At 39.6% G+C, this 27289-nt stretch overlaps 1 protein-coding gene across 1 annotated transcript in view; it reads right to left on the reverse strand.

Moving 5' to 3' along the window:
• The window catches only part of LOC124269372 (receptor-type tyrosine-protein phosphatase kappa-like), a 62763-nt gene that overhangs the window by 18165 nt on the left and 17309 nt on the right, over window positions 1-27289 (reverse strand). Inside the window, exons 5-20 of the mRNA XM_046704392.1 lie at window positions 27118-27255; window positions 26629-26766; window positions 26321-26426; window positions 24723-25011; window positions 23372-23459; window positions 22139-22215; window positions 21605-21739; window positions 20994-21113; window positions 20621-20769; window positions 19864-19999; window positions 18978-19127; window positions 17522-17621; window positions 15939-16012; window positions 5152-5286; window positions 4380-4514; window positions 4203-4212 (exon numbers count right to left, since the gene is read on the reverse strand). Coding sequence (XP_046560348.1) covers window positions 4203-4212; window positions 4380-4514; window positions 5152-5286; window positions 15939-16012; window positions 17522-17621; window positions 18978-19127; window positions 19864-19999; window positions 20621-20769; window positions 20994-21113; window positions 21605-21739; window positions 22139-22215; window positions 23372-23459; window positions 24723-25011; window positions 26321-26426; window positions 26629-26766; window positions 27118-27255 — 1980 coding nt within the window. The remainder of the gene's footprint in view (window positions 1-4202; window positions 4213-4379; window positions 4515-5151; window positions 5287-15938; window positions 16013-17521; window positions 17622-18977; window positions 19128-19863; window positions 20000-20620; window positions 20770-20993; window positions 21114-21604; window positions 21740-22138; window positions 22216-23371; window positions 23460-24722; window positions 25012-26320; window positions 26427-26628; window positions 26767-27117; window positions 27256-27289) is intronic.

Genomic DNA, 27289 nt, shown 5'->3' on the forward strand with positions numbered 1-27289 from the left:
TATGCATGTGAGTCTTCTGTGTTGATATTTGAGATGCTGGCCAATTCATAATCAATATGACATGGTTTTAAATGCAAAAGAGGCTAGTGTTTTTACCCAGATATACTTCATATTTCTCAGTTATTGTTCCTCATCACAGTGATAATGCAGCCTCTGACTGCCAACTTACATAGTTCTCAATGAACTGTGGTCTGTTGATCTGGATCTGTTTGGCGGTCCTAGGTACACATCCAACTCCTGGTCCAGGCTCAGTCTCTCCAGCACCAGACTTACGGCAGCAAACACCCCGCTCTTGCTGGCGCCATTCCTGGACAGTCAATAACAAATTGTCTGCTTGCTTCTTCAGGGTGAACAATTAAGCTCCTACAATAAGCAGCTGTCGTCTAACTTAATAGCAATACCATAATCTTCTTGGGAGAATGGGCGAACTTAGTTTTGTTATAGGCATTATGTGAACTATATTACGACAAATTAAATTTATCCCAACTTAATGATGAGTATGATGTGATGTAACACACTATCCATCAATACAACCAATCAAGGACAAGCTGCCACACTATCCATCAATACAACCAATCAAGGACAAGCTGTCACACTATCCATCAATACAACCAATCAAGGACAAGCTGCGACACTATCCATCAATACAACCAATCAGGGACAAGCTGCCACACTATCCATCAACAAAAGCAATCAGGGACAAGCTGTCAATCTGTTAGTGTATCCTGAACAATAACATCAAAATAACAAATTTCTCAAATCATGGAAAAACATATTGCTGTCGAATATCTAATCTTTGAAGTAGATAGATTAAAACATTTCTTCCTTGACAAATAGGAAGTTGAAGAAAATGTTGAGAAAAAGCTATGATCTTCACGAGTGAGTATGTTTGGTTCAACCATGCTCTGAAGAGTATTACAGTCATCTGATGCATGTCAGCATCAGCTGGGAGGTCTAAGATGTATACTACGTGGGTGAAACCCACAAAGAAAGGCAGGGTGCTGACCTGGAAACCTTAAAGAACCACTAAACTTTGTTTTGTTACTCTTTTAACCATTACATATGAAAGATTTGTGGTTAGTCTTATCACGGAACACCAAATTTATTCTTTAAAAACTTGTGGTTATTTAATACCGGCGATTAAAAGTTGCCAAAAATTAAGCCTGCTTCCCTCTAAGCCATGCTTGAAACCACAGACAGGTTCGTAACTCTGTCGCCAGAGCACTGCAGTGGCGTCATATGAGGAGCGATTTTCAGTTAGTTGTATAGAAAATGTGTAGCAGCTCATCATTTTGATGATTTCGACATCAACGACGACATGCTGAATCGTTGCTTTGTAGTCAATTGCTCCTAGAAGTCGGCGATGGTGTCCCCATGCACAGATTTCCACAGGACCCGCGGTTAGGTGCTAAATGGGTTATGTTTGTGAGTCGCGAAGAAGGCGTTGTGGAAGCCTGAAGCGATATCTTACTTGTGTTCAGATGCGCTTCACGGAAGTTAAAGAATCAAAACTACTTACTAGTTGTAGTAAAATATGCATATGATTGATGACCATAAAGATTTTCTATGACACAACTTGTAACATAACGATTTCTTCCTAGGAAGTGAGGTTGTGGTCGAAGTAACAATAATATTGTAAGTAGTATTATATTGACACCCACCTACCGCTGCCACGAGAGAAATTGTTATGTTTTGCAGCTTTGTCATGCAAAATCCTATTGGCCATCAATAAAATACATATTTTACTACCAGTAGAAAAATAGTTTTGATTTTATAACTCGGTGAAACAAACCTAAATACCATTTATCCTCAGACTGGCGGATGTTCCCGACAGAGCATCATTTTAAAAATAAAAAATCTGTTAGAATTAAGGAGATTATAGTTTGTTTTCATCAAGTTAGAAAATCAAGACTACTTTCTACTTTCGTAGTTAAATATGTATTGGAATCATAACCAAACGGATTTTGCATGACACAACTTATAACATAGCGATTTCTTCCACGGGCGAGGTGGGGTCGAAGTCACAATACTGCGATAAATTTCTTGCTACATTCCCATGGTTAATGTCCACTCACCAGTATGTAGATACTAGTCAATGTGCGTCTTTATATTTGGTCTTATAATCCTAATTAGTTTATTATCATACTTGTATGCATTTTGAAACTAAATAAAAAGCAGACGATCTGCTGATACTTATAGTGAATTTATAACAGAACTGTAATATCTAGACATTTTATAGTTTACCAATGTGAATCATAATTAAGCACACACACCTAGTGCATGTTGTCTGTCTCATTACACTTCCACGGCAGAAAACAATGATTCTGTTGAATGCTCGACAAATGAATAAAAACAAAATGCAAATATTAAAATTAAAACAGATTAAAGTTATAGGAACAATATCAGGCCATTACCTTGTTAGAGAATGTATCCATCAATATCCACAAAACTGTTCCAAATGATGTGTCTTTTAACAGTTTAATATCTGAAAAAAAGTGATAAATCTTTTCAGGTATTGATGTATAGTCTCATTGGTCACCCAAGATAGCACACCCTGGCAACTAATTGCATAATGTCGCCTTTCTTTAAAAACAGTAATTTAGTTAGCCAATAATGGGCAATCAATCAATGTAATGCCGGTTAATCCTTTGAAAGAAGGGCGTTGTTTTACGCAGAACACCGACCGACGACAGAGTGTATTCAGTATAGATTAGTAAATCTACATACATAAACACTACCTTTTGACAATTCCGCTGTGTAAGATAAAAGTAATTAATCAATCAGCGTGTTATCGGTTAATCCTTTGATCGATGTTTATAATGTTGAATATTTACTCCAGACACAAGAAATGCCAAATGGGAACCTTTGTCGGGTAATTTAAGTGTGTTACCACTAATTATACCTGTTATAAATTCATTAACTGACCATCAAGTGAATGATGACAAATAACATGTGTAGGTTTATACCACCTAACACGGGTTACAACAAGGGAGTATTAATTGCTGTATTGCATGTGAAAACTTATGGGCCGACACTGTTTTGAGAATACAAACAGATTTTTACATGACATGATTAAATATCGAGGTAAAAAAACACAGAAATGGGATCAATTTGGATCAGTCATTATACAAATAGGGCCCTACTGACACCAATCGATTTTGACAGAATGCGTCTATGAAAACAAGTTGTAACTTCGGAAACTAGGCAAAGCATGAGACAAAATTAAATGACAGTAGATTGTGAGAACATATAGCTTTCATTTTCCACAACAATTATCCGCGATTTCAGGTTTATACAAGCCTGTAAACAAGATAATTTAACCCTAAAATGTAGATGAATTCTGCACAGGCCCTCCTAGCTATTCCTCATATGGCGTCACAGAGTCGCGCCGCTCTGATTGGTTGAAATTTAGATTCGTGGGTGAGAATTGTGCACTGTTGTCAAAAAGGTCGATTTAAGTCAATTAAAGGTCGAAATGAGTAGTTTTAATGGCGGGGTTTCATTTATAATGATGCGAGTTAGTGATTTATGTATTTTTACCCCTAGGGTTTATGTGACCTTTATGACATTAATGGAACATCATGACAGCCAGAACAGCGTGACAGAACAGCATGACAGTGATAGAACAGCACGACAGTGACAGAACAGCATGACAGTGCCAGAACAACATAACAGTAATGGAACTGCATGGCAGTGATAGAACAGCACGACAGTAATGGTACAGCATGACAGTGACAGAACAGCATGACAGTGAGAGAACAGCATTACAGTAATGGAACTGCATGGCAGTAATAGAACAGCATGACAGTAATGGTACAGCATGACAGTGACAGAACAGCATGACAGTAATAGAGCAACATGACAGCTAGAACAGCATGACAGTAATTGAACAGCATGAAAGTGACAGAACAGCATGCCAGTACTGGAACAGCATGACAGTGACAGAACAGCATGACAGTGACAGAACAGCATGACAGTAATGGAATAACATGACAGCCAGAACAGCATGACAGTGACAGAACAGCATGACATTAATGGAACATCATGACAGCCAGAACAGCGTGACAGAACAGCATGACAGTGATAGAACAGCATGACAGTGACAAAATAGCATGACAGTGCCAGAACAACATAACAGTAATGGAACAGCATGGCAGTGATAGAACAGCATGACAGTACTGGAACAGCATGACAAAGACTACCTGGCTGGCACTACAGCAGGAGTGTGAGGAACAACATGTGTGAGGCAAAACAAATTACAGCACAGCATGAAACAGACAGAGCAGTGCCAGAATAGAGTCAGGACAATGTGATATGTCAGAAGAATTTAGCATGAAGGACAAAATAACTGATCGTGTACATTTTCAAAATAGTACTACCTTGACAAGATGGCTGAGTTTGAAGATGCGGATGGTGACGTCAGGGTCAGCTTCAGAGGATGACAGCAGCTCCACGTTGAGGGGGCCATACTCTTCTGTATAGCCATATTCCTCCGGCCAGTACAAGGCACACGACTAAAACACAGAAACAGACATCTAAAGTAAGTAAATGACATAGGCCTGAGTGTAATGTCATTTTCAACAATATTTCAGTTCTACCACAGTGTTTCACTTCAATATGTGAGAAAAAGTGATATAGGCCCAAGACAGGGCTATCAGGTGAGGTGAGGTGAAATTGGCTTTAATGTCGTGCTTGAGAATATTTCGCTCATATGACGACATGCATGCGTGTGTATGTGTATGTGCGGCTGCTTGTACTAGCCCAGACTTAGGCTGTTTTTATAGTGCTAGCCCACTGAGATACCATGCTGCAGTGAAGCATGAATACCCCACTCAGACACAGTATACTGACTCCGAGACGACCAGTCCTTGTTGTACCCATTAATGCCGAGCGCCAGGCAGGGACCAACAAGTACCATATTTTAACGTCTTTTGGTATGACGCGGTCGGGGATCGAACCCGCAACCTTCTGCTCTCCAGGCAGACGCTCTAACCACTACACCACGGAGGCGGGCCGACAGACAGGGCTATGAGTGTGACACTGACATATAAGAATCCTCTGACCTCTGAGATATAACCTAGCACATGTACTGGTGGTTGTAAGACAAGCAGGCCACCCTACTTGGTGTCCGAGTAAGTATGGACTACCTACCTTGTCGTTCCTATCAAACTCATTGAGCATGATGATGGTATCAGAGGTATAGTCGTACAACATGCGCCAGAAGTCGGCCACAGTGTTGGGCAGCGGCATCTGAGTGACGATGAAGCGGTCCTTCTGTGTGCATCCCTACAAGAGTCCATAGATGTTAGTACACATGGACAAATATACTTGACATGGATTTGTAGACTAGGACTCAGAAGGCATAAAAATGAAATTTTTCGAGTAAAATTAATATTTTTATACTTATCCTGACTCATGTTTATTTGCTTGTCTTCTTCTTCTGGCGAACCTAGTGGAACACTTGTATCTCCCAATTGAAGTTCCCTTCAATAAAAAATCACTCATTAGTACTGACCACGAGTTACCTCCCTTCCACAAGCGCGGGAACGAGAGCGCCACCTGAACCCATGTGCCTCACTCTCTCCTCATATACTGAGCCCAACACCTGAATTTCCAGGGAAATCCAAAGTGTTAAGTGGGGAGGACGGGAGGGCTTACCTCATGAGTCAGGATAAGTATAAAAATATTAATTTTACTCTAAAAATTTCATATTTTTCCTTATCCTGACTCATGTTTATTTGCTTGTAGAATCCTACGGAATAGGAGGTGGGATTATATATACTTTGGATTTTACTAATTAGTGATTTGAACTGAGATAATTGTAATAACCCTAAGGGAACTTCATGAAGGCACTGAACTGAATTCCTGCTGTTAACTTATCAGTTGCCATAGAAGGGGTCATTACAATTTACTGAATATAATAAAAGTATATAGAACATTAATTAAGCTAAAGCTATTAATGTGATAGTATAAACTGTTGATAGTTTATAATGAATACTTTTATAGAACCAAAGTAGTAAGCTTACAATATGCATATATGTAAGTTATAACAGAATTGTTAGTAAGGTATAATGATACTTTTAGCTGTATAATAGTAACCAACTACTGAGAGTTTGTTAACTAATACATGTTATGAAATGAACATATGACTGAGCTTAAGGATTGAAACTTAAGCTGAACATATATATAATAGTAGAACTCCTAAGAGTTGTAGGCATATATATAGTATGATTATAGAAACTGTGCTTAAGATATAATTAACAAGCAACCTAAATAGCCAAACAACTCCGTGAGAGTTTGTTAGCTATTACATTTTATAATGTAACCATAATGCTTAAAATATGATGAAACTTAAGCTAAGTATATGATAGTAAAAAACTCTTTAGAGTTTGTTAGCTAATATACTTATATGATATAAACATGGTACTGAGCTTAAGATATGAATAAACTTAAGCTACATATATAATAGCAAAAACTCTGTAGAGTTTGTTAGCTAATACGTTATATTATTTTTATGATATGAGCATAGTACTGTGTTTAAGATATAATGAACTTAAGCTACATATATAATAGCAAAAACAAACTCTGTAGAGTTTGTTAGCTAATACATTTATAATGTAACCATAGTACTGAGCTTAAGATATGATTAACTTAAGCTAAATATATAATAACAAACTCCGTAGAGTTGTTAGCTTATATATTGTATGATATAATAACCATAGTACTGAGCTTAAGATAATAAAAGAACTTAAGCAAAATATATATAGCATGTAGCTATTTAGTACTGTTATAAGATAAGTAAAAATCTGTAAGATTGACTTATCTTCTCCGAGGAACTGTCAACTGTTGTGCGAGGACCATGGGACCGAAATGGTGGATACCTGAGACGTCCTCGGTGGTGATATCTCTCAGATAGTGGTTGGCAAACACCATATCGGATCTCCAGAAATAACCCTCCATATTTCAATAGCATTGTATATGTTAGCGCTCTAATATCATGAGGATTAGAAGCTCATGGAGGGTCGATCCTGCAGTCTTGTAGGCACGTAGTATGACAGTTCTGATCCAAAAGGAGATAGTACGTGAGACTTCCGTCTGCGTAGCTTGATAGAGGAAATAATCTCTTGCATTTTTCCCTCCTGTTTGGCTCGGTGGAGATATATTTTCAGTGCTCTTACTGGCCATCGTGATAGATTCATCGTATCATGGGGTCCAAGTATATCATCAAAGCGTGTTCATAAACCTCACTTGTGAGGTGTTGGAGCACTATATTCAGATCCCAAGTTGGAGCGTGAAACTTCCGTTTTAATCCTCCAATCGGAAAGCTCGTAGCAAGGCGAGTAACTGGGTTAGAACTTGACGCCCGTTCTCAGTTATGATAGAGCTATTGCTGCAAGATAGGTGGACAAGTTGAGCCTTATAAAATCTTAGTCTGACGTAGATAACATAAGTAGTCCGCCACTTGAGGATGAGTAGCATATCTAGCTGTAAATCCTTCCTTTGCAGCATAATTGACAACACTGTGCCATTTGTCATCGTATAAGTTGCCAGTTGAGTTACGCAGGGCAAGCTAGACTGCTTTGCCGCTCTGGCTGAATAACTTGTTATTCAGACCTTATGATACAATCCATAATGTGGAGTTGGAATATATCTGGCTTTCCGTCTTGCTTGTTTGGTGTCTGCGGATGTATTAACAGATTCGAGCACTCTGTAAGGTGTAGTATTGGTTGTCCGATTTCTTGAATAAGAGTTGGAAACCACTTCCCTCGCTGGTCAGTAGGCGTGACCAAAATCAGATGGAGGCTCTGCTTTAGACTGATTTAGAGTAAACTTGTGAGATTAACGCTGGTGGCGGAAAAGCGTACGCGTTGAGACCTTCCCACGATATGCTTAGTGCGTCTGTTGCCAATGCTAGTGGGTCTGGAACTGGCGATACGAATGTTGTCAGTTGTTTGTTGAATCGAATGGTAAATAGGTCTATTAGTGTAGTTCCTATTTCCTTGATAATTTGAGTGAATATCTCTGTATGGAGCATTCATTCTGTCGGCGATGGTATGTGTGGCCGAGAGAGAGCGTCTGCTATCACATTCTTTGCTCCTGGAATGTGATATGCTCTGACATGTATGTTGAGATTGTTGATTAAATCGAACAATTGAAAACAGAGTTCGATATGTTCGGGGACCTGGTTGAGCTTAGTTTGTTCACATAAAAGCGCACTGTCGAATTGACTGTGTGAATCATCCACTGGGTATACTGTAGTAAGTTGCTCCAGTGTATTAAAGGCGCTTATTACTGCTTGCATCTCTAGCAGATTTATGTGTAATTGCTCTCTTGATTGCTCATAGCCCTGATGCCCGTCCTGTTGGCAAGATGGGCTCCCCAACCTTATAGTGACACATCGTAGAGAAGTGTTATCGATTCCAGCTCTATTAGCAGGCATCAGGCCTATTCAAACATTCGATCTCTTGGTGCATCATAGTAGATGAGGTTTGACCTGAACCGATGATTGAACGGTAGAGATTCGTCTAGATGCGAATTGTTGATGACTTGTAACGGATGTAATTGTAGTCTGCCTCTGTCTGTCATGTCTTGAGCTGAGCTGAGCTGAAGTGCGTAACCCCAACAGACTCTGTCACTGTCGTAGTGGTAGCGGAGATAGTAAGGCTTGTGGAAATGACTGTTGGATCTTGATCCATGGTCCTCCGGTACAATTATAAGATTCTGCGCCATTACAAATCAAAAACCTAGAATAGCAGATCTTGCGAAGGTTCTAGGTCCAACTTAAGTAGGTTTACTAACCATCTAGTTGTGTTAGTAGCTTGATGATGAATTCAAGTGTAGTCTGAGACGCTATGGATTTGGATCCATTTGTATCCCGTCGTCGAGGTAAATTAAGCTCTTGAAGTGCTTGGCGATGTAGATGCATAACCAGGGGTGACTGCCATCGTTGAACTTATGTAAAAAATCGTCTGACTGCCGTGTCCTCGTCCTTACTTGACAGGGGAGGTCTCTAACCTCGAGAAGGCAGCCCAATCATGAAGGTTTAGATTAGCTGGACTGTAAGGAGGCTTGCTCGTTCACTGATATATTGTTGTCACTTGCAACCTATGTGTTGAACTGTGAACTATGATCGACCTCTGGTGAGGCGTTGTCCATCTCGTCCAATCAGAACAAGGCATTTTGATTCTGTAGAGTACCCGGCTGTGGCGTCACCGGTGTATCAGGAAAGGAACCTTGTATAATATAGTGCGTCGTTGATATTAGAACAATGCGTCGGTCTTCACCGTAACTTCCGGAAGTTACCCGAGTGACCACGTGTTTCGAGGGTTGATGGTAAACCAGCGAAACCTCGGTCTGAAATACCTCAGCTCTGTAATATTAATGCTGGATAAGTTATTTTCCAGGCTGTCGTGAAAATAACTTCAGTCTTGAAGATAATTCCGACTTCCTTATATAAGGTTCAATAACCTTGCAAGTTGTCAGCTTGTAGACTGTTAAAGCTGAACTTGTTGTACATATTACTTCTGAGGAAATCGTTGACGATTATGAGTTTACTACTCGCCGTAACAAGACTGCTGTTCAATTTCGCTTTTGAATTGTCTGCAGATCTGCGTAATGGTCACGCATGTAGATAATCGTATCGTAGTAGGTAGTCGGCGAAGATCCCTAATTAGGCTCTTCGTCCGTTGATAATTTAATACAGCGGCGTTGTGTGTTGTAAATAGCCTGTGCAATTGTCTTCGGCGTGAAGGCTTGTAGGCGGCATATGGCTTACAGTTGATAAACAACTCATGTGATGTCTTGAGCGGACTGACAAGTGGCTATATATGACGAGTGGCTAGTATATGGAGACCTTGGAGAGACTTCCTCGGCTTACGCCCGGACTTCACGAATCTCTCGATGGCAACGCTTCTAGATCTTCTGGGTGAAAATGAACTTGGAGCCACTTAGCCTTCGACCTTCGAAAAATATCGAGTCAGAGTCGATCAATATATGAGCTTGCTTAGCGAGCGACCTCTGTGTTCTACAGGGTGTGGGCTCGGCGGCGCTCTTCTCAGCGATGTCCCTCTCAACTGGTGAGGCTGTAGCTCCTTGGCGGCGACCTGGGACTTCCTTAGCGGCGTGTCTAAGTGGGATCTTAATGATACCATCGTCTTCCTCTGACGTGTATGGTGGTATGTCGAGACCCTCGATCTGTAAGAAGATCTATGTGAGGACTGAGGAGAACGGACTGGCGATTGGCTAGTGTATGTAGACCTTGGAGAAGACATCCTTCATGAAACTGTGGGCTTGAGAACGGTGATGGCCGCCCGACGCTCTGGGCTTCGAGCGTTGAGGGCTGCTTGAACGTCTTCTAGGCGTTGTAGAACCACTTAGCCTTCGGCGTCTTGCGAATGTCTGGAGTCAGTGTCCGATCCGACATATGAGTGCTTGCTGCGCGCATGCCGTCAGGTACATGACAAGGTGCGTGCTAGGCTGAAGCACTCCTTCTCCGCGAAAGCCTCTTGCAAAGGGTCAGACTCTAGCTCCTTCGGGGCGGCCTGGGATACCTTATGCAAAGAGCTCACCGGCAGGGTTGCCCTTCGGGGAGGCGCGCCTATGGGCTCAGGGGCCCTCGCAGCGAAGTCAAAGGCAGGCTCTGGGGCCCTGTATGACTTAGTATGGGGTGGGCTCTGGGGCCTGTGGCTCTGAAGGCCTCTGTAAGCCCGTAGCGGTCTTCCATCAGCCTCATGATTTGGTTGACCAGGTCGCCTGGGATGGTCTGCGCTGGCGTTGAGGGTGTCCTCTCTGTGATAGTGACGGGACCCTCAGTTACAATCTCCGGCGTCAGCGTAGGCATCTCTGATTGCATGTTGATCTGCGCTGAAGTGACTGTAGCCGTACTGGTCACTTCTTATGACATACATCTGGAATGATAAACGAAATGTCATCATCATATAAACATAATATCTGAATATCAGAAGCAAAGTTTTTTTGTAGTCTTCATGGATTTCCCTTTGACGAGGCTGTAGACCTGGGGGCTCGGAGCATACGTTGAGACGACGTGGAAGTTCTTCTAGTTTTATACTGTGATGAAGGAGCGTCCTGGGAAGCAGGTAAACTTCTAGATATAGCGGACTGCGTCCCACGCTTATCCCCCGAAGGTAACTCAGGATATATCTGACTCCGATCTATTAGCCATGACTGAAGATTGTTTCCGAGATTTATCTGCCTTCCGTCTCAAAACGGAACATAAATATTTATCAAAAGGCAGAAATTGGTAAATTAATATATAATTTACAACGAGAAACAATAGAACATGGAGTAATGCAACTAGGGCATTTTAAATGTGGATCGGTAGCAGAGTAACGTAATTTACAAACAGTGCAGATTTTTATTAACGCAAACTGCTGAGCAACACGGCGAACCATGAATCAAGCAGCAGAAACACGAATAATTATCAATGCATGTTGAATAATGATACTAGTTACACCTCTATAGATGAATATAAGAGGTAACAAACTAAATATAAATAAAGGATATAGTGTGCAGGGAGACACAGGTGCTCTCACGTCTTGCTCACTGGGCGAAGAAGGAGAGAGTGAGGCACATGGGTTCAGGTGGCGCCCTCGTTCCCGCGCTTGTGGAAGGGAGGTAACTCGTGGTCAGTACTAATGAGTGATTTTTTATTGAAGGGAACTTCAATTGGGAGATACAAGTGTTCCACTAGGTTCGCCAGAAGAAGAAGACAAGCAAATAAACATGAGTCAGGATAAGGAAAAATTTCAAAGCTTCATCAACATGATAACAAAATGTAATTAAAAATGTCGAGATGCAATTAACATTCGAAAGTACCCATCACAAATATCGAACAATTTTAAACATTAAGTTATTTGCTTATTCAGGTCAAACCTCTTGTCCCAAGAGGTAAACGTGATCACAAGACTTACTGGGGTAAGACAAGGCTGAAAGATTTCATAAATGATTTCAAGATGAACTCAACTGGTCCGAATGTTTCAAAGATTGAGAAAGGACTGAAGAATGGATGGTTACAAAAGCTCAGCTGTCTCTGACTAGTTAAAATGGTAACACATACACTGCTGAAGAGGGACAATCAACAAAGTAGTGTCTTGTTTTGAGAATGTTATAACAGACTGGAGGGGAAAACATTCAAATTGTAGGACTCATTAAACAAGTAGGTGATACCCCTTATGTATGATATACATAGTCATCAGAGACTACAGATGGTCAGATAATGGCATTAGAAAAGTGGTGTTAAAAGTGACATTCAGCAGTTCAGCAATGTCCACATGAATGTTAGTTGTGTTATTCACTTTGTGCGTGAAATTCTGCAGAAATGTAGGAAGTGTTAGTTGTCAGCAGGAAGTCCATAACTGTCAAGTAAAGCTTAGATGCATGGCAGCCATAGGATAGAAGCAATGCTTCAATTATACTTACAGGTGTCACAGTTCAATGATGTAACACTAGCTTACAGGTGGTCATTGATGGTCATGTTCACTTGCAGTAAAGATAACAATGTTAACCTGCAGTGTGATGATAATGATGGCCTTATGATGTTGATGTTAACTTGCTGTAAAGATATAAATGTTAACCTGCAGTGTGATGATAATGATGGCCTTATGATGTTGTTAATTTGCAGTAAAGATAAAAATGTTAACCTGCAGTGTGATGATAATGATGGCCTTATGATGTTGATGTAACTTGCTGTAAAGATATAAATGTTAACCTGCAGTGTGATGATAATGATGGCCTTATGATGTTGATGTAACTTGCTGTAAAGATATAAATGTTAACCTGCAGTGTGATGATAATGATGACCTTAAGATGTTGATGTTAACTTGCTGTAAAGATATAAATGTTAACCTGCAGTGTGATGATAATAATGGCCTTATGATGTTGATGTTAACTTGCTGTAAAGATATAAATGTTAACCTGCAGTGTGATGATAATGATGGCCTTATGATGTTGATGTTAACTTGCTGTAAAGATATAAATGTTAAACTGCAGTGTGATGATAATGATGGCCTTATGATGTTGATGTTAACTTGCTGTAAAGATATAAATGTTAACCTGCAGTGTGATGATAATGATGGCCTTATGATGTTGATGTTAACTTGCTGTAAAGACATAAATGTTAACCTGCAGTGTGATGATAATGAAGGCCTTATTATGTTGATGTTAACCTGCAGTGTGATGATAATGATGGCCTTATGATGTTGATGTTAACTTGCTGTAAAGATATAAAATGTTAACCTGCAGTGTGATGATAATGATGGCCTTATGGTGTTGATGTTAACTTGCTGTAAAGATAGAAATGTTAACCAGCAGTGTGATGATAATGAAGGCGTTATGTTGATGGTAACTTGCTGTAAAGATATAAATGTTAACCTGCAGTGTGATGATAATGAATGCCTTATGATGTTGATGTTAACTTGCTGTAAAGATATAAATGTTAAACTGCAGTGTGATGATAATGATGGCCTTATGATGTTGATGTTAACTTGCTGTAAAGATATAAATGTTAACCTGCAGTGTGATGATAATGATGGCCTTATGATGTTGATGTTAACTTGCTGTAAAGACATAAATGTTAACCTGCAGTGTGATGATAATGAAGGCCTTATTATGTTGATGTTAACCTGCAGTGTGATGATAATGATGGCCTTATGATTTTGATGTTAACTTGCTATAAAGATATAAATGTTAACCTGCAGTGTGATGATAATGATGGCCTTATGGTGTTGATGTTAACTTGCTGTAAAGATAGAAATGTTAACCTGCAGTGTGATGATAATGAAGGCGTATGATGTTGATGTTAACTTGCTGTAAAGATATAAATGTTAACCTGCAGTGTGATGATAATGTAGGCCTTATGATGTTGATGTTAACTTTCTGTAAAGATATAAATGTTAACCTGCAGTGTGATGATAATGAAGGCCTTATGATGTTGATGTTAACTTGCTGTAAAGATATAAATGTTAACCTACAGTGTGATGATAATGATGGCCTTATGATGTTGATGTTAACTTGCTGTAAAGATATAAATGTTAACCTGCAGTGTGATGATAATGATGGCCTTATGGTGTTGATGTTAACTTGCTGTAAAGATAGAAATGTTAACCAGCAGTGTGATGATAATGAAGGCCTTATGTTGATGTTAACTTGCTGTAAAGATATAAATGTTAACCTGCAGTGTGATGATAATGATGGCCTTATGATGTTGATGTTAACTTGCTGTAAAGATATAAATGTTAACCTGCAGTGTGATGATAATGATGACCTTATTATGTTGATGTTAACTTGCTGTAAAGATATAATTGTTAACCTGCAGTGTGATGATAATGAAGGCCTTATTATGTTGATGGTAACTTGCAGTAAAGATATAAATGTTAAACTGCAGTGTGATGATAATGTAGGCCTTATGATGTTGATGTTAACTTTCTGTAAAGATATAAATGTTAACCTGCAGTGTGATGATAATGATGGCCTTATGATGTTTATGTTAACTTGCTGTAAAGATATAAATGTTAACCTGCAGTGTGATGATAATGAAGGCCTATGGTGTATTATGTTAATGTTAACTGATGTGATGTGTGATGATAATGAGGCAGATGTTGATTTAACTGGTGTTGATGTTAACTTGCCGTAAAGATATAAATGTTTACCTGCAGTGTGATGATAATGATGGCCTTATGATGTTGATGTTAACTTGCTGTAAAGATATAAATGTTAAACTGCAGTGTGATGATAATGAAGGCCTTATGATGTTGATGTTAACTTGCTGTAAAGATATAAATGTTAACCTGCAGTGTGATGATAATGAAGGCCTTATGATGTTGATGTTAACTTGCTGTAAAGATATAAATGTTAACCTGCAGTGTGATGATAATGAAGGCCTTATTATGTTGATGTTAACCTGCAGTGTGATGATAATGATGGCCTTATGATGTTGATGTTAACTTGCTGTAAAGATATAAATGTTAACCTGCAGTGTGATGATAATGATGGCCTTATGGTGTTGATGTTAACTTGCTGTAAAGATAGAAATGTTAACCAGCAGTGTGATGATAATGAAGGCCTTATGTTGATGTTAACTTGCTGTAAAGATATAAATGTTAACCTGCAGTGTGATGATAATGATGGCCTTATGATGTTGATGTTAACTTGCTGTAAAGATATAAATGTTAAACTGCAGTGTGATGATAATGATGGCCTTATGATGTTGATGTTAACTTGCTGTAAAGATATAAATATTAACCTGCAGTGTGATGATAATAATGACCTTATGATGTTTATGTTAACTTGCTGTAAAGATATAAATGTTAACCTGCAGTGTGATGATAATGAAGGCCTTATGATGTTGATGTTAACTTGCTGTAAAGATATAAATGTTAACCTGCAGTGTGATGATAATGAAGGCCTTATTATGTTGATGTTAACTTGCTGTAAAGATATAAATGTTAACCTGCAGTGTGATGATAATGAAGGCCTTATGATGTTGATGTTAACTTGCTGTAAAGATATAAATGTTAACCAGCAGTGTGATGATAATGATGGCCTTATGATGTTGATGTTAACTTGCTGTAAAGATATAAATGTTAACCTGCAGTGTGATGATAATGAAAACCTTATTATGTTGATGTTAACTTGCTGTGTGATGATAATGTAGGCTTTGTTAATGTAGGCCTTGCGATGTTGATGATGTTAACCTACAGTAACGATCAGAACCATACAGTGATGAGCACCATGACGTGCAGCTGTGATGACATCGAGACCTGCGGCAGTGATGAGAACGATGGCCTGGCATATTAATGACAAACACAAACCTGCACCAATGATGTGAATGTTACTATCTATCTGTCACACACAGACCTCCACATCAGCCACTAACTGCCCCCCGTTGCAGCAAGACTAGTCAGCAGGGCAGGGGTACTTACAGGGAGGAACACAGCATTGATGTAGTCAGTACAGTTGTCAACAGGCGTGTACAGGAAAGGGCGACACCGATTGGCTAAAAAAAGAGGCACTCAGGGTGAAGGGCAAGCAAGTCACACCATTCCAAAGTGGTAAGTATCAAACTGGGAAGGTGAAAATATTAATAGGAACTTTAGGTAATCATAACTCCATTCAAAACGTTCATTTCAAGCACCAGTAGGGATGTCATCGCACGTCAAGATGTTGATTGATCAGTGAATGTATACTGCAGATACTGCATCAATACAAATGTCTGAATATTGATACTATATTAAACGATTACTCCCGCAGAAACGTTTACAATTATAAAGATTACGACTTGTTCAGATCAACATTTAGAAGTCACAAAAATCCACTTTAACCATATAATGGATCAGCCTTGTTTACATCTGGATTTGAACTGCAGGCCCATATTGGCCACTTTTACCAAAACACATACAGAAGAATAAATCTTGTTATTATGAATATATTGTGACACATCTGAGATGTATCAATAATTTCTGATCAATGACACCCCTAAGCAACAGACAACCCTTGTTCATACAAACCTCCTATAGGAATACAAGCACAATAGACTTACGCCTCTTAAGATATTTCTCATTGATTATTATCTTGGATGTCATTTATGCTTTTATTCCAAGTGATTTAATACAAACTTATTTATGCTTTGTTGTTTAACTTTTACATTCAGAGAAGAAACTCATAAAGAAATGCTATGGCTTACAGTAAATATCATGTAACTGAATGTTTAACATCCGTGGAAGCAAACATGTTGTGGTTTTTTTTAAAGTTTTACATCCAGAGAAGAAACTCGTAAAGAAAAGCTATGGCTTAAAGTAAATGTAATATAACTGAATGTTTAAAGTCTGTGGAAGCCACACAACTGTTGAAGCACAATGCTGAGGCAGACCAGGCTGTGACTCAAGCATCAAGCTATCACTTGTGCCAATACAAGCATGGCCTCATTCATTCACAACTTACATTGAGAAAAACAGATGGAGCGTTGCGAATGACTGAGAAAGTGAAGAATTCAAAGTCAAGAGATTTCATAACATGCTAAGATTAAAGAACACCCTGAAAATCAAACTGATTAAAGTTTCATGTTTTTAAATCAACACTCTTGAAGGATTATTGTTTGAACCCATAACGAGAAAGTACATGCAACTTTTCATCAAAATCAACCATGCAGACTGAAAAAAAAAGTAAATTGTTTCAATAGCAGCCAAAATACCATGCTCTGGAACTGAAGTGATATCTTCGCCCATAGCTTCTCATAAGTTATTGATAAAGACTAACGATAATGTAGTGCTTTATCTCAATCACGGCACGGCACAGCGGACTATGGCAAGCTCGTGCGAGGAAAGCCTCAAGTGACTTAAGTTGAATACAGTTATGACTTCACTGACCCCATGAAAATGGGCAGCTGCTGACTAAGGATCAAACTGGGGCAAATCTGACAAAGATTCAGCACAACTCTGCCACCTCATCTCGACATCAATACAATAACACTGAAGTAGCTGAAGAAGTCAATCCACTCTTGTCTGACCTGGCAATATGTTCTTGAATCGGTTCTTGTTCATGTTCTCCTCGGCGTAGGCTGCAGAGCACTCACTTCTTTCCACTGTGGGGGACAGGGTCTGTAGCACCTGAAGGAAGAGGTGGTCAGTCACAAAACACACGGGGCAAAATACATCAAGGCTAAAATCTGCTCCACCATGTTGTAAGTTGACTCATGACAGTTCTTAGTACTGTGTGCACACAATGTGAAATCATATTGAACCTGTGTAGACAGGCTTCAATTAGGAGATAAACAACTGGCCAACACAGGATGTTTATCGACATTGTAAACACAAAAGTAACCCAAAAGGCCCACATGGGTTTTACTGTCTGCACTCATTGACATCGAATACGGGTACAGCAGTGAAGTGTCATCAGCAGGCCGTTTCAACTGGTTCCCATGGTAGCATCTGGGAACTGCTCATTTGTGATGTCATTCCGACTTTACGTCACAATATGATTTGAATGACATCACCACTGCTGACGACGCAACAATACAATTGTGTGTGATATCTGTACATGTCAATACGCAGTGAATAGTCTTGTAATATCCGTGAATCGAATACCATTCGATCATGTTTTTCAACCAATCAGATTAAAGAACACGGTGACTTTTGGTTTACAGTGTAGTAATGTCCCTTGATTCATCATCACACATTGGTCAAATCAAGGGTGTCTGTCAGTAACTGAAGGCCTGGCTTTTAAGCCCTGAATATATCCTTTTCCTGCTCTGCATACTCGATCTCTACCATGGCAGATATTTTAAATCATATAAGCAGCAAACATGCCACCCACAACTGAGTTAAGGACTGCCCAGTTCTTTAGTTAACCGGTCATATTACTTTAGTTGATATGTCTTGGAACTATAGAAACATGAGAGAAATATAGAAACATGAGAGAAATCGGTGATCTTTGTTTTGAGTAGTTTACTACTATTATTGCCCTTCGTATACTATAATACATAGAGATTATTACACAAGCAAGTGTGTCATACTACTTACATGAATTGAATGTGAAAATTTGTACTGCATAATACATAATTTTGCATGAGTTGCATGTATAATTCACATGACACATTTGCTTGAGTGTAATATTGGAAATTTTAATCTATAAATGGTATATTATTATACTTGTCGTATCTCACGACAATTTTGCACCATTTTATTCATGTACAGTTGTGCAGTAAAACACGGTAAGCAAGTATGACAGTCCCTGGATGTTATATGTGAGTTTACTGATAATGATGCAATACAATTTTACACACAGTATTTCAAGCACACACAACATCATGACCTGCAAATATGTCATGACAAATCATGTGTGCTCTGATACAGTATTGGGATAAACATTGTTGGCATATTTCCATCTTTCTGTTTAAGGTGAACACATAAATATCAACTTTAAAACTTGACAAGACTATTTCTAGTAATGAGGATCAAGTTTACCTGGTACTGTTCCTCTAGTTTATTGGGCTCCCCCTCTGTAGCTGAACTCAGCATATTTTGGTATGTAGAGCGGAATGCAGACTTCGCAATAGTTGTCTCCCCTGATTTGACGGCCTCAAGCACAGCATCATACACAAATGCATATTGTTCCTGGAATATTGAGAATCACACATTTATTATTATGTCTTGATTCAGTCTTTACAAATGACTAAAGAATATTCAGAATAATAACATCATTTTAAAGAAAATATTATTGATATTTTCTTGTCACTGAGTGAGTGAGTGAGTGAGTGAGTGAGTGAGTGAGTGAGTGAGTGAGTGAGTGAGTTTAGTTTTACGCCGCACTCAGCAATATTCCAGCTATATGGGGACGGTCTGTAAATAATCGAGTCTGGACCAGACAATCCAGTGACCAACAGCATGAGCATCGATCTGCGCACTTGGGAACCGATGACATGTGTCAACCAAGTCAGCAAGCCTGACCTCCTGATCCTGTTAGTCGCCTCTTAATTCAAGCAAAGTCGCCTTTTATGGCAAGCATGGGTTGCTGAAGACCTATTCTACCCCGGATCTTCATGGGTCTATTGTCACTGAGAATATCAATGTACAATACATGGCTAATTATTTGGTAACTCCCAAAGGCCCCCCAAACCTTGTAAGAGTGGAATCTCTGGATTATTTTAAGGGCTTTTCTCATGGTTTTCTTTCTCACTGTTCATTGTTTAACGCCACACTTCCAGCTATATGACTGTGGTCTGTAATCAAATCTACGGAGATAATCCAGTCGTTGATTTGTGAGAACCAATCTTCACCACTGGTGTAAGAAGACAAGCGAGGCCTGATTATATTAGTCACTTGAGCAAGGCCTTTGTCAGGCTATACTTACCCATGTCTGGATCATGTTGACACGGTTGGTCCTCATCAGCTGGGCTATACACAGGACGTCCACTTGGTCCTCTGACTGGGCCTGTTCCAACAGGTAGTCAAGGGCTATGTAGGTCCCAGTACGGCCAATCCCAGCACTGAAATACAGCAGATCAGTTCAGGTTTAATACACAGCCAACACAGAAATACAGGATATCAGTTCTGGTTTTATATACACCCAGCACTGCAATACAGAAAATCAATTCAGGTTTTATGTACACCCTATCAGTTCAATATTGGAACATGCAGAAATGGAGACATCTATGATCAAATCATGCTTCACATGGAATTTCCATCAATATGAACAACATTTGTCAAGTAGATCCTTCAGAATCAAACATTGGCAACAAAAATTCCAGGACTTTATGAGGATGCAACTTTGGGAGTCTCACAGAATTCTCTGACGTGTTTCTGACGTGAAATGGTATGGGAAGTCCTCAGATCAGTGTGTAGCTATACAAAACACTAGGATCTGATCTTAATGCCACAGATATCTTGACTACGTGACATACACAATTTTTTTTATACTCTAAGGATTTGGGAGGCAACAGGATTTTTGAATACACATCATCATATGACATCCTTCATGAATTCAGCAACAATTTGAAGGAAACTTTTATTGAATTACATGTAACAACATATGAGCATCATGTTCCATAATTAATGGTATAAAATGTAAGCCAATATGAATGATTCCGCTTGACTAAAGCTGCTATTACCTGCAATGACAGAGGATGGGAGCGGAGGACTCCGGGTTGTACATCTGGACCTTCCGTCTGAAGGCCAGGAGGGTTGTGGGGTAGGTGGGTGCGCCGTGGTCTGACCATGTCGTGAAGTGAAACTGTTTCACAATACGGCTGATCTCCAGCTGAAACAGGCCAATATTACCAAGGTAAATACACACTTCCTGAGCGGCAGTTATTAGTGCCGTATAACTGATAATCCCAGAGCACTCAAATGTACAAATTATCTTTCAAATAATGAACAAAAAATCCATTGACAGGATACAAAATATTTCAGAACTGTGTTAATTAGAATTCAAGAAATAATTTAAGTAATCTTTCACGTATTTACTGCAGACAGTTGGCTGACCTGTGATATTTCAAACGTTCTGATGGTGTAGTCTGTGTACTTGGCAGTGTCCACTATCCTGACGGTCACCTCCCCGTACTTGATGCCGCCCTCCTCCGGCCAGTACTGCTCACATTTTTTCTGCACAAAAATAAAACCACAGGTTTTTGAACATTCTTTAGAAATTTATGCATACAAATAGTTGAGCTTAAAACATGATGACCTAAAAAGCACAAGGCCAAGCTGAAACCTGAATTGTCTTCAAAGAAATACACTCTATCAATACGTATACTATCAATAATTGTCACAGTACTTTACAGCATGTATTCAGCAAGTCTTGCCTTCACAGTAACATGCTCACTCTACAAGCCTCCATCAGGTCGTCCAACACCCATGAAGATCTGGGGAAGAACTGGTCTTCTGCAACCCATGCTTGTAGTAAGACTGACAGCTAACGGGATCGGTTGGCTGACTCACTGACTCCCTTGATGCACACCTTCATAGACCAGTTGTATCGATCCAGACTCAGGACATCCCATTATTCGTAGACAGTCAACATAAAACTGGACTTACCAACAAACAACCTGCTCCCCTTAAAGGCCACTACTAGGTTGTCTATGTCGTTCACTCACCTTACAAGCCTCTACTAGGTTGGTCAACATGACCACCTTGCACACTCTCTGCTGCCACACCATCCGCCAGAAGTCCCGAATCATGGCTTTGTTTGGTCCTTGAGATGCAATGTACTGATGCTGTTTGCTGTAGCCCTGCAACACAAAACATGCTATATCTTCAACAACAGTAACTTCACAAATTACATATAGCTAAAGTTTAGCAGGCCTTGACAATAAGTTCAGTGAATAATAATTATTTTTGCATTGATAATCCCTTTTATTATATCTTGGTTGTATTATTTTTCAATTTTCAAAGACAGCTTCAGCATTTACCTTTTAGAGGTATGTAGTGATTCAGGTAAAAGGGTAATAAAGCCTCTCTGTCCTTGGATTAATGAACAACCTCTGAACAAGACTACACCAACACCTTGTCAACCATAACCATATCTAACTAACACATTATTATTACCAACATTAAACTTCCTCCTCATCATTTCACCAGCAGCTTCCGACAATAAGGTTACTGTGTGTATATACCAGCTGCATACTTACATCCATGAAGTTTGCGTTGACGTAATCCGAGTTGGCTTCATTGGCCATGGGGTCTAAAGTAACTCTGGAATGATCATCTGCAACACATGAACACAAAGTCATATTGGTAGTCTCTCACCACATACCCAAAGAAGAACATACTTCAGTACATTGCTGTTGAGAATTGTTCCAACAATATCTGAACAGCAGACATGAACAAAGGCTATCACAAACGGAACTAACGTCATAAGGAGGAAATGTCCAGGATTTGTCTGGCCCCCAAGTCTGTGTCAGAGGTCACTAAACAGTCCACAAGTGGAATAAAAAAAATCCAAGTGCATGTAATTGAGGCTTTGACTTTGTATGGGTGATTTGTATTTTACTGATGACCAAACAAATAGAGGTAAAGACTTTTTGTTTAGGTTTTACACTACTGTTGTGGGCATGATGAATGCAGTGATAAAATACTATGTTAGAACACCTATGAATTCTACAACCTGACCGGTTAGCCTACATTACATGCACCTTCCATGTCCAGTGAAACAATACAGGCCTTCCTAACTCATACATGTGTTCAAATTACCCTCCTAAAACCCCATAAGCAAGCAACATTATACGTTGTTCACTGGTCACGAGGGGGACATAATTGATGTGCCCTCTATGTTTGTTTATGTTCCCTGAGCCCGAAGGGGACCATGGGCCCTGAGGGACCAGTGAACAACGTATTTATCTTACCGAACATCTCAGTGTTAATTTTGAACTGTTTGAAGCACGGGTATTGGATAATAACAAGGAGTACTGGAGTTTGGCAACAGCCAAAACACTACTAACACATAGTCCGGCATTTCCAGCGGTTAACATAGAAAATGTTACTCGCTTGTAGTAGTTGTAAGCAGGGAACATTGATTGGCTCAGCCAATCAGAAAACGACATTTATGTGTGTGGTAAGATAATTCTTGATTACACAATGCCATTTAGAAAGTGGTCAAATGTAAACATATGTTATATTTGGGATTACACTTTCTTAGTAGTGGTCAGTACAAATTCTAGTACTTTTTTTGATTTGAGCCCCATCCAGGATTCGAATCCCCCACCCTCAGAGTCAGGCACCTAATCGATAGCACACTCAATCGCCAGCACACAAAGTCAGAAGCCTAAGTCATTCTTAGTGTGAATTGATAAAGATGCTATAACATATGTTGCTAATTCTTAATGTGAATTGATAAAGATGCTACAGTGTTGCTGTCAACTTACATGCTACGATGTTTCCGTATCTATTCTTGGCCTTGTTATCAGCACGTCGGGCCACCTCACACAGAGCTAGCAGACCCATGGGGAGTTCCTGGAAACAGAGGCAGTCCATACTACGTGAGAACTCAATATCATCTTCATTCTAGTATAAAGTATGGACATTAAAGCTGGTCTGGAACTGGTCACATAGCTTACTGAAGTTGTTCAGTACCTGATTAACAGTCTCCAAATCAAAATACTCAAACCTCTACTTGCACAACTGTTCATACAGAACAATTAATTCTCTCAACCAAACATCCTTATAAGCATTCAATGTATCATGTCAAACTTGTATGGACATATTTTGAATCAGATTGACAGATCAGGAAGGCATGAGAGAATGTAAACAATCTTATTCATTTAGGTTTTAGGAAATGTGCACCGCATATGGAAGCCTTACTGTGATACGCAACAAGTAACAAATGTATGCTGCCTCGCTCTTATGACTTATATCATTTCACTGGTCCAATTGTAATCCTATGTGCAAATGAGATTTAATGTTCTTAGGGTGAGCGAGAGTTTAGTTTTACGCCACACTCAGCAAATATTCAAGCTGGATGGCGGGATCTGTAAATAACAAGCCTCCATCCACACAATTGGGATGTGATGACATGTGTCAACCAAGTCAGCAAGCCTCCAGCAATCCCATTGGTCACCTGACAAGCATGGGTTACTGATCCCGTTATGTTCTTAACACTATCATGACAAAGCTTGGTATTCGGTTAGAAGATCAATTCTAACCAGAATCTTCACGGGGTAGTGATGTTCTTAAACAAACAAGGACTGGTCGAACACTGGTTATGTTTCATGGTTATCTCAGTGAGCATATAAAAGCTTCAGCTGGGCTAGTACAAGCAGCCGCGACATACATATATTGCCACAGCATGCACGCCACTTAGCTACTATTCTAAGCACGTTTAAACACAATTTCACTGGTCACCAACTTAGTATTTTGTAAGATGGTTGATTTTGAAATACATTTGGTGTTGATCTTAATATTCAATAGTGTGTACATCTGACACTGAAGTGATTGTCATGGATATAGCACCAGCACATTATGTGATTTCCACTGCATGTAGACTTGTTGCAAATTGCAGAATCAGAGCCTTTTTAGAGACTGGATTCTGACAACATTAATATTGATAGTTTCATAAACATAACTGCAAATGACCTCTGACAATATTAAACCGAGGATAACAAGTACCACTTTGTACAAATTGAACAGGTTATCTCAGCTACGTTGACAGACTAGTACACAGAATCAGTGTATCAGCTCATCAAGCTGCCTAAAAGTTTCTGCCTGGAACATACATACCTCAAACTCCTGTTTAAACCCGAGACAGTTATTCTCCCTGTGTTTCTTGATGTAATCTGCAAGGTCCACCAGTTTCACGGGGCTTGTCTGTTTCTTGCTGTTAATGTTGACATATATCGGCTCATTGATCTCTTCGCCTCCTCCATTTTCATCTTGATCCAGCCTTGTAGCATCTCCGACCCGTGAGTCACTCAACAAGCGGGCACTCTCACTGTGTCCGTTATTCTCTGTATCCCTCGGGTCCAGGGGCAGGGGGTTGCTCACGTCCATACGCTTGTGGCGTCTCCGTCTGGAAGACACAGCATCAATTAGCATCTTACACCTATGTAGTTCATGGACATCTAATAAACTATTGACAACCTTTGAACTTTGCTAATCTGCTGGTTCCAGGCTACTAAATTGTGTTGAGAACATTTCAAAGCTTTGGTTCTAAACCAGTTCCTTTCAATGCATCAGTATGGCTAAAAATTGGAATTGGAAACAACTGGCACAAAATATAAGTAAAGTAAATACTTCTGACTTGCTCAAGCTGGACTAGCTACAGAGTTTATTATGTTGAAAGCTTACAAAATAATGTCAAGAAATACTGACAACACAAAATATACAGCCCGTGAAAATGCTTCCAAGTGGATTTAATCATTTAGAATATATCTGTCAGTAATAAAAAAAGACAAAAAGTTTCATGTACATCACAAGAAAAAAAAGAAAAGATATCTGAAACTAATTTCGTTTCCAAACACTTAACCCACATCTAGAAACATCCTGATCTCAGTTGACCACTTTCAAACAGTTGATTCTATACCATTTGTACATCTGGCTGTTTGTTTAAAGCTGCAACTGGCAATACTCAAGCTTTGTGCAAACAATGAAGTCTGGACCAAGCAATCTAGTGATAGACATTATAAGCAACATACCAGTCTGTCGGGTTATGATGACATGTTATTAACACAGCCTGACCAACTGACCAATCCCAACTGACCAATCAAGTTGTGTCTCAAGACCATGGGGTTGATTATTTGGTGGTATTATGAGAAAACATTAAGTACAGTATGTTTAAAGACATGAGTAAGAGAGAGTGTGATCATGCTCAACAAAACTTATCAACAGATTTATTTCTTGACAGTTAATTGGAGTGATTTTAGTTTTTCTCACTCGACAATATTCAAGCTATATGGCGGCAATCTTTAAATAATCAAGTCTGAACCAGACAATCCAGTGATCAACAGCATGAGCATCGATCTTCGCAATTGGGATATGATGACATGAGTCAACCAAGCCAACGAGCCTGACCACCCGATCCCGTTAGTCGTCTCTTACGACAAGCATGGGTTCCTGAAGATCTAACCCGACATTCACGGGTGACTATATGAAGACAAAGACATATCTAACCCGGATCTTCACGGTCAATTAATTGGTAGCTGGGCTGGGCTGGTCAGTTTGTATTGCCTCTTAACACTATCACAGTAGACCAAGAGTTACTGAAGATCTTGGCTCCTTCCATAATGCAATCTTAGTGCTAAGGCAATCCAAACTCAAATACTTTAACATTGGCTTGTGTTGGCCTCATGTGTAGAAGAAGCAACAGTCTCAATCCCTACCTGTAGACCACAAACACCACAACGATGATGATGGCGATGATAAGGAAGATGACAACAGCAGCGATGATCCCACCAGTTATCTTCCCTTCCTCTAGTGCCACGATTCCTACAACAAAGTTACAGAAATTGTTTTATTATCCATATGATTCACAGTAGGCAAGCCAGCCAATACACATGTATCAAGAGAGCCCATCACTAGTGGGCAAAAGTTTGTGTAAAGCATATGAATAATAATCATGTTAGAAAAATAATCAGCTTTAGACTTGTTGATTACATTTATGAGTGTACATTGAATTTACTGATCTCACCTTCAGCACACCTGTACCCGAGGAACCCATCACTACAGCCGTCCATACACTGGCCGGTTTTTGCAAGACATGGCTTCCCAAACTTGCAACTTCCACAAGCAAATGAACAGTTTTCTCCATACATTCCATCTTCACAGTCTGGAAATGAGAACAAATATTCTTGAGTTAATACGTCCACCTGAAGTTCTCTTATCATATACAGGTACAGAGAGGTTTACAATACCCTGCTTCTGTTCTTTCTAAAAACAATCATTAAAGAAAACTTCCAAATGTGAAAAGTTCTCGAAACTCCCATGGTAAAGGAACCAGATCAGCTACACATATGCATTCCAACAACAGGCCGATGACAGACAACATGGCGCCGATACTTTGTTACAACCTACCAGTGGTACAGTTGTCTCCCATTTTTCCAGCTTGACATCCACTGAGACATCGGCCGGTCACGGGGTCACACAGACAACATGGCACCAATACTATGTTACAACCTACCAGTGGTACAGTTGTCTCCCATTTTTCCAGCTTGACATCCACTGAGACACCGGCCGGTCACAGGGTCACACGTGGTGCCAGTCTTGCAGTAGCCACAGTTTACTTTGCAGTTCTTGCCATACATCCCCCAAGGACATTCTGAAATGAAAGATGCATGTGATGGTCACATTTG

The sequence above is a fragment of the Haliotis rubra genome, unplaced genomic scaffold, assembly GCF_003918875.1.
Source record: "Haliotis rubra isolate DU_JTF1 unplaced genomic scaffold, ASM391887v1 Scf1012, whole genome shotgun sequence".
Taxonomy (NCBI): Eukaryota; Metazoa; Mollusca; class Gastropoda; order Lepetellida; family Haliotidae; genus Haliotis; species Haliotis rubra.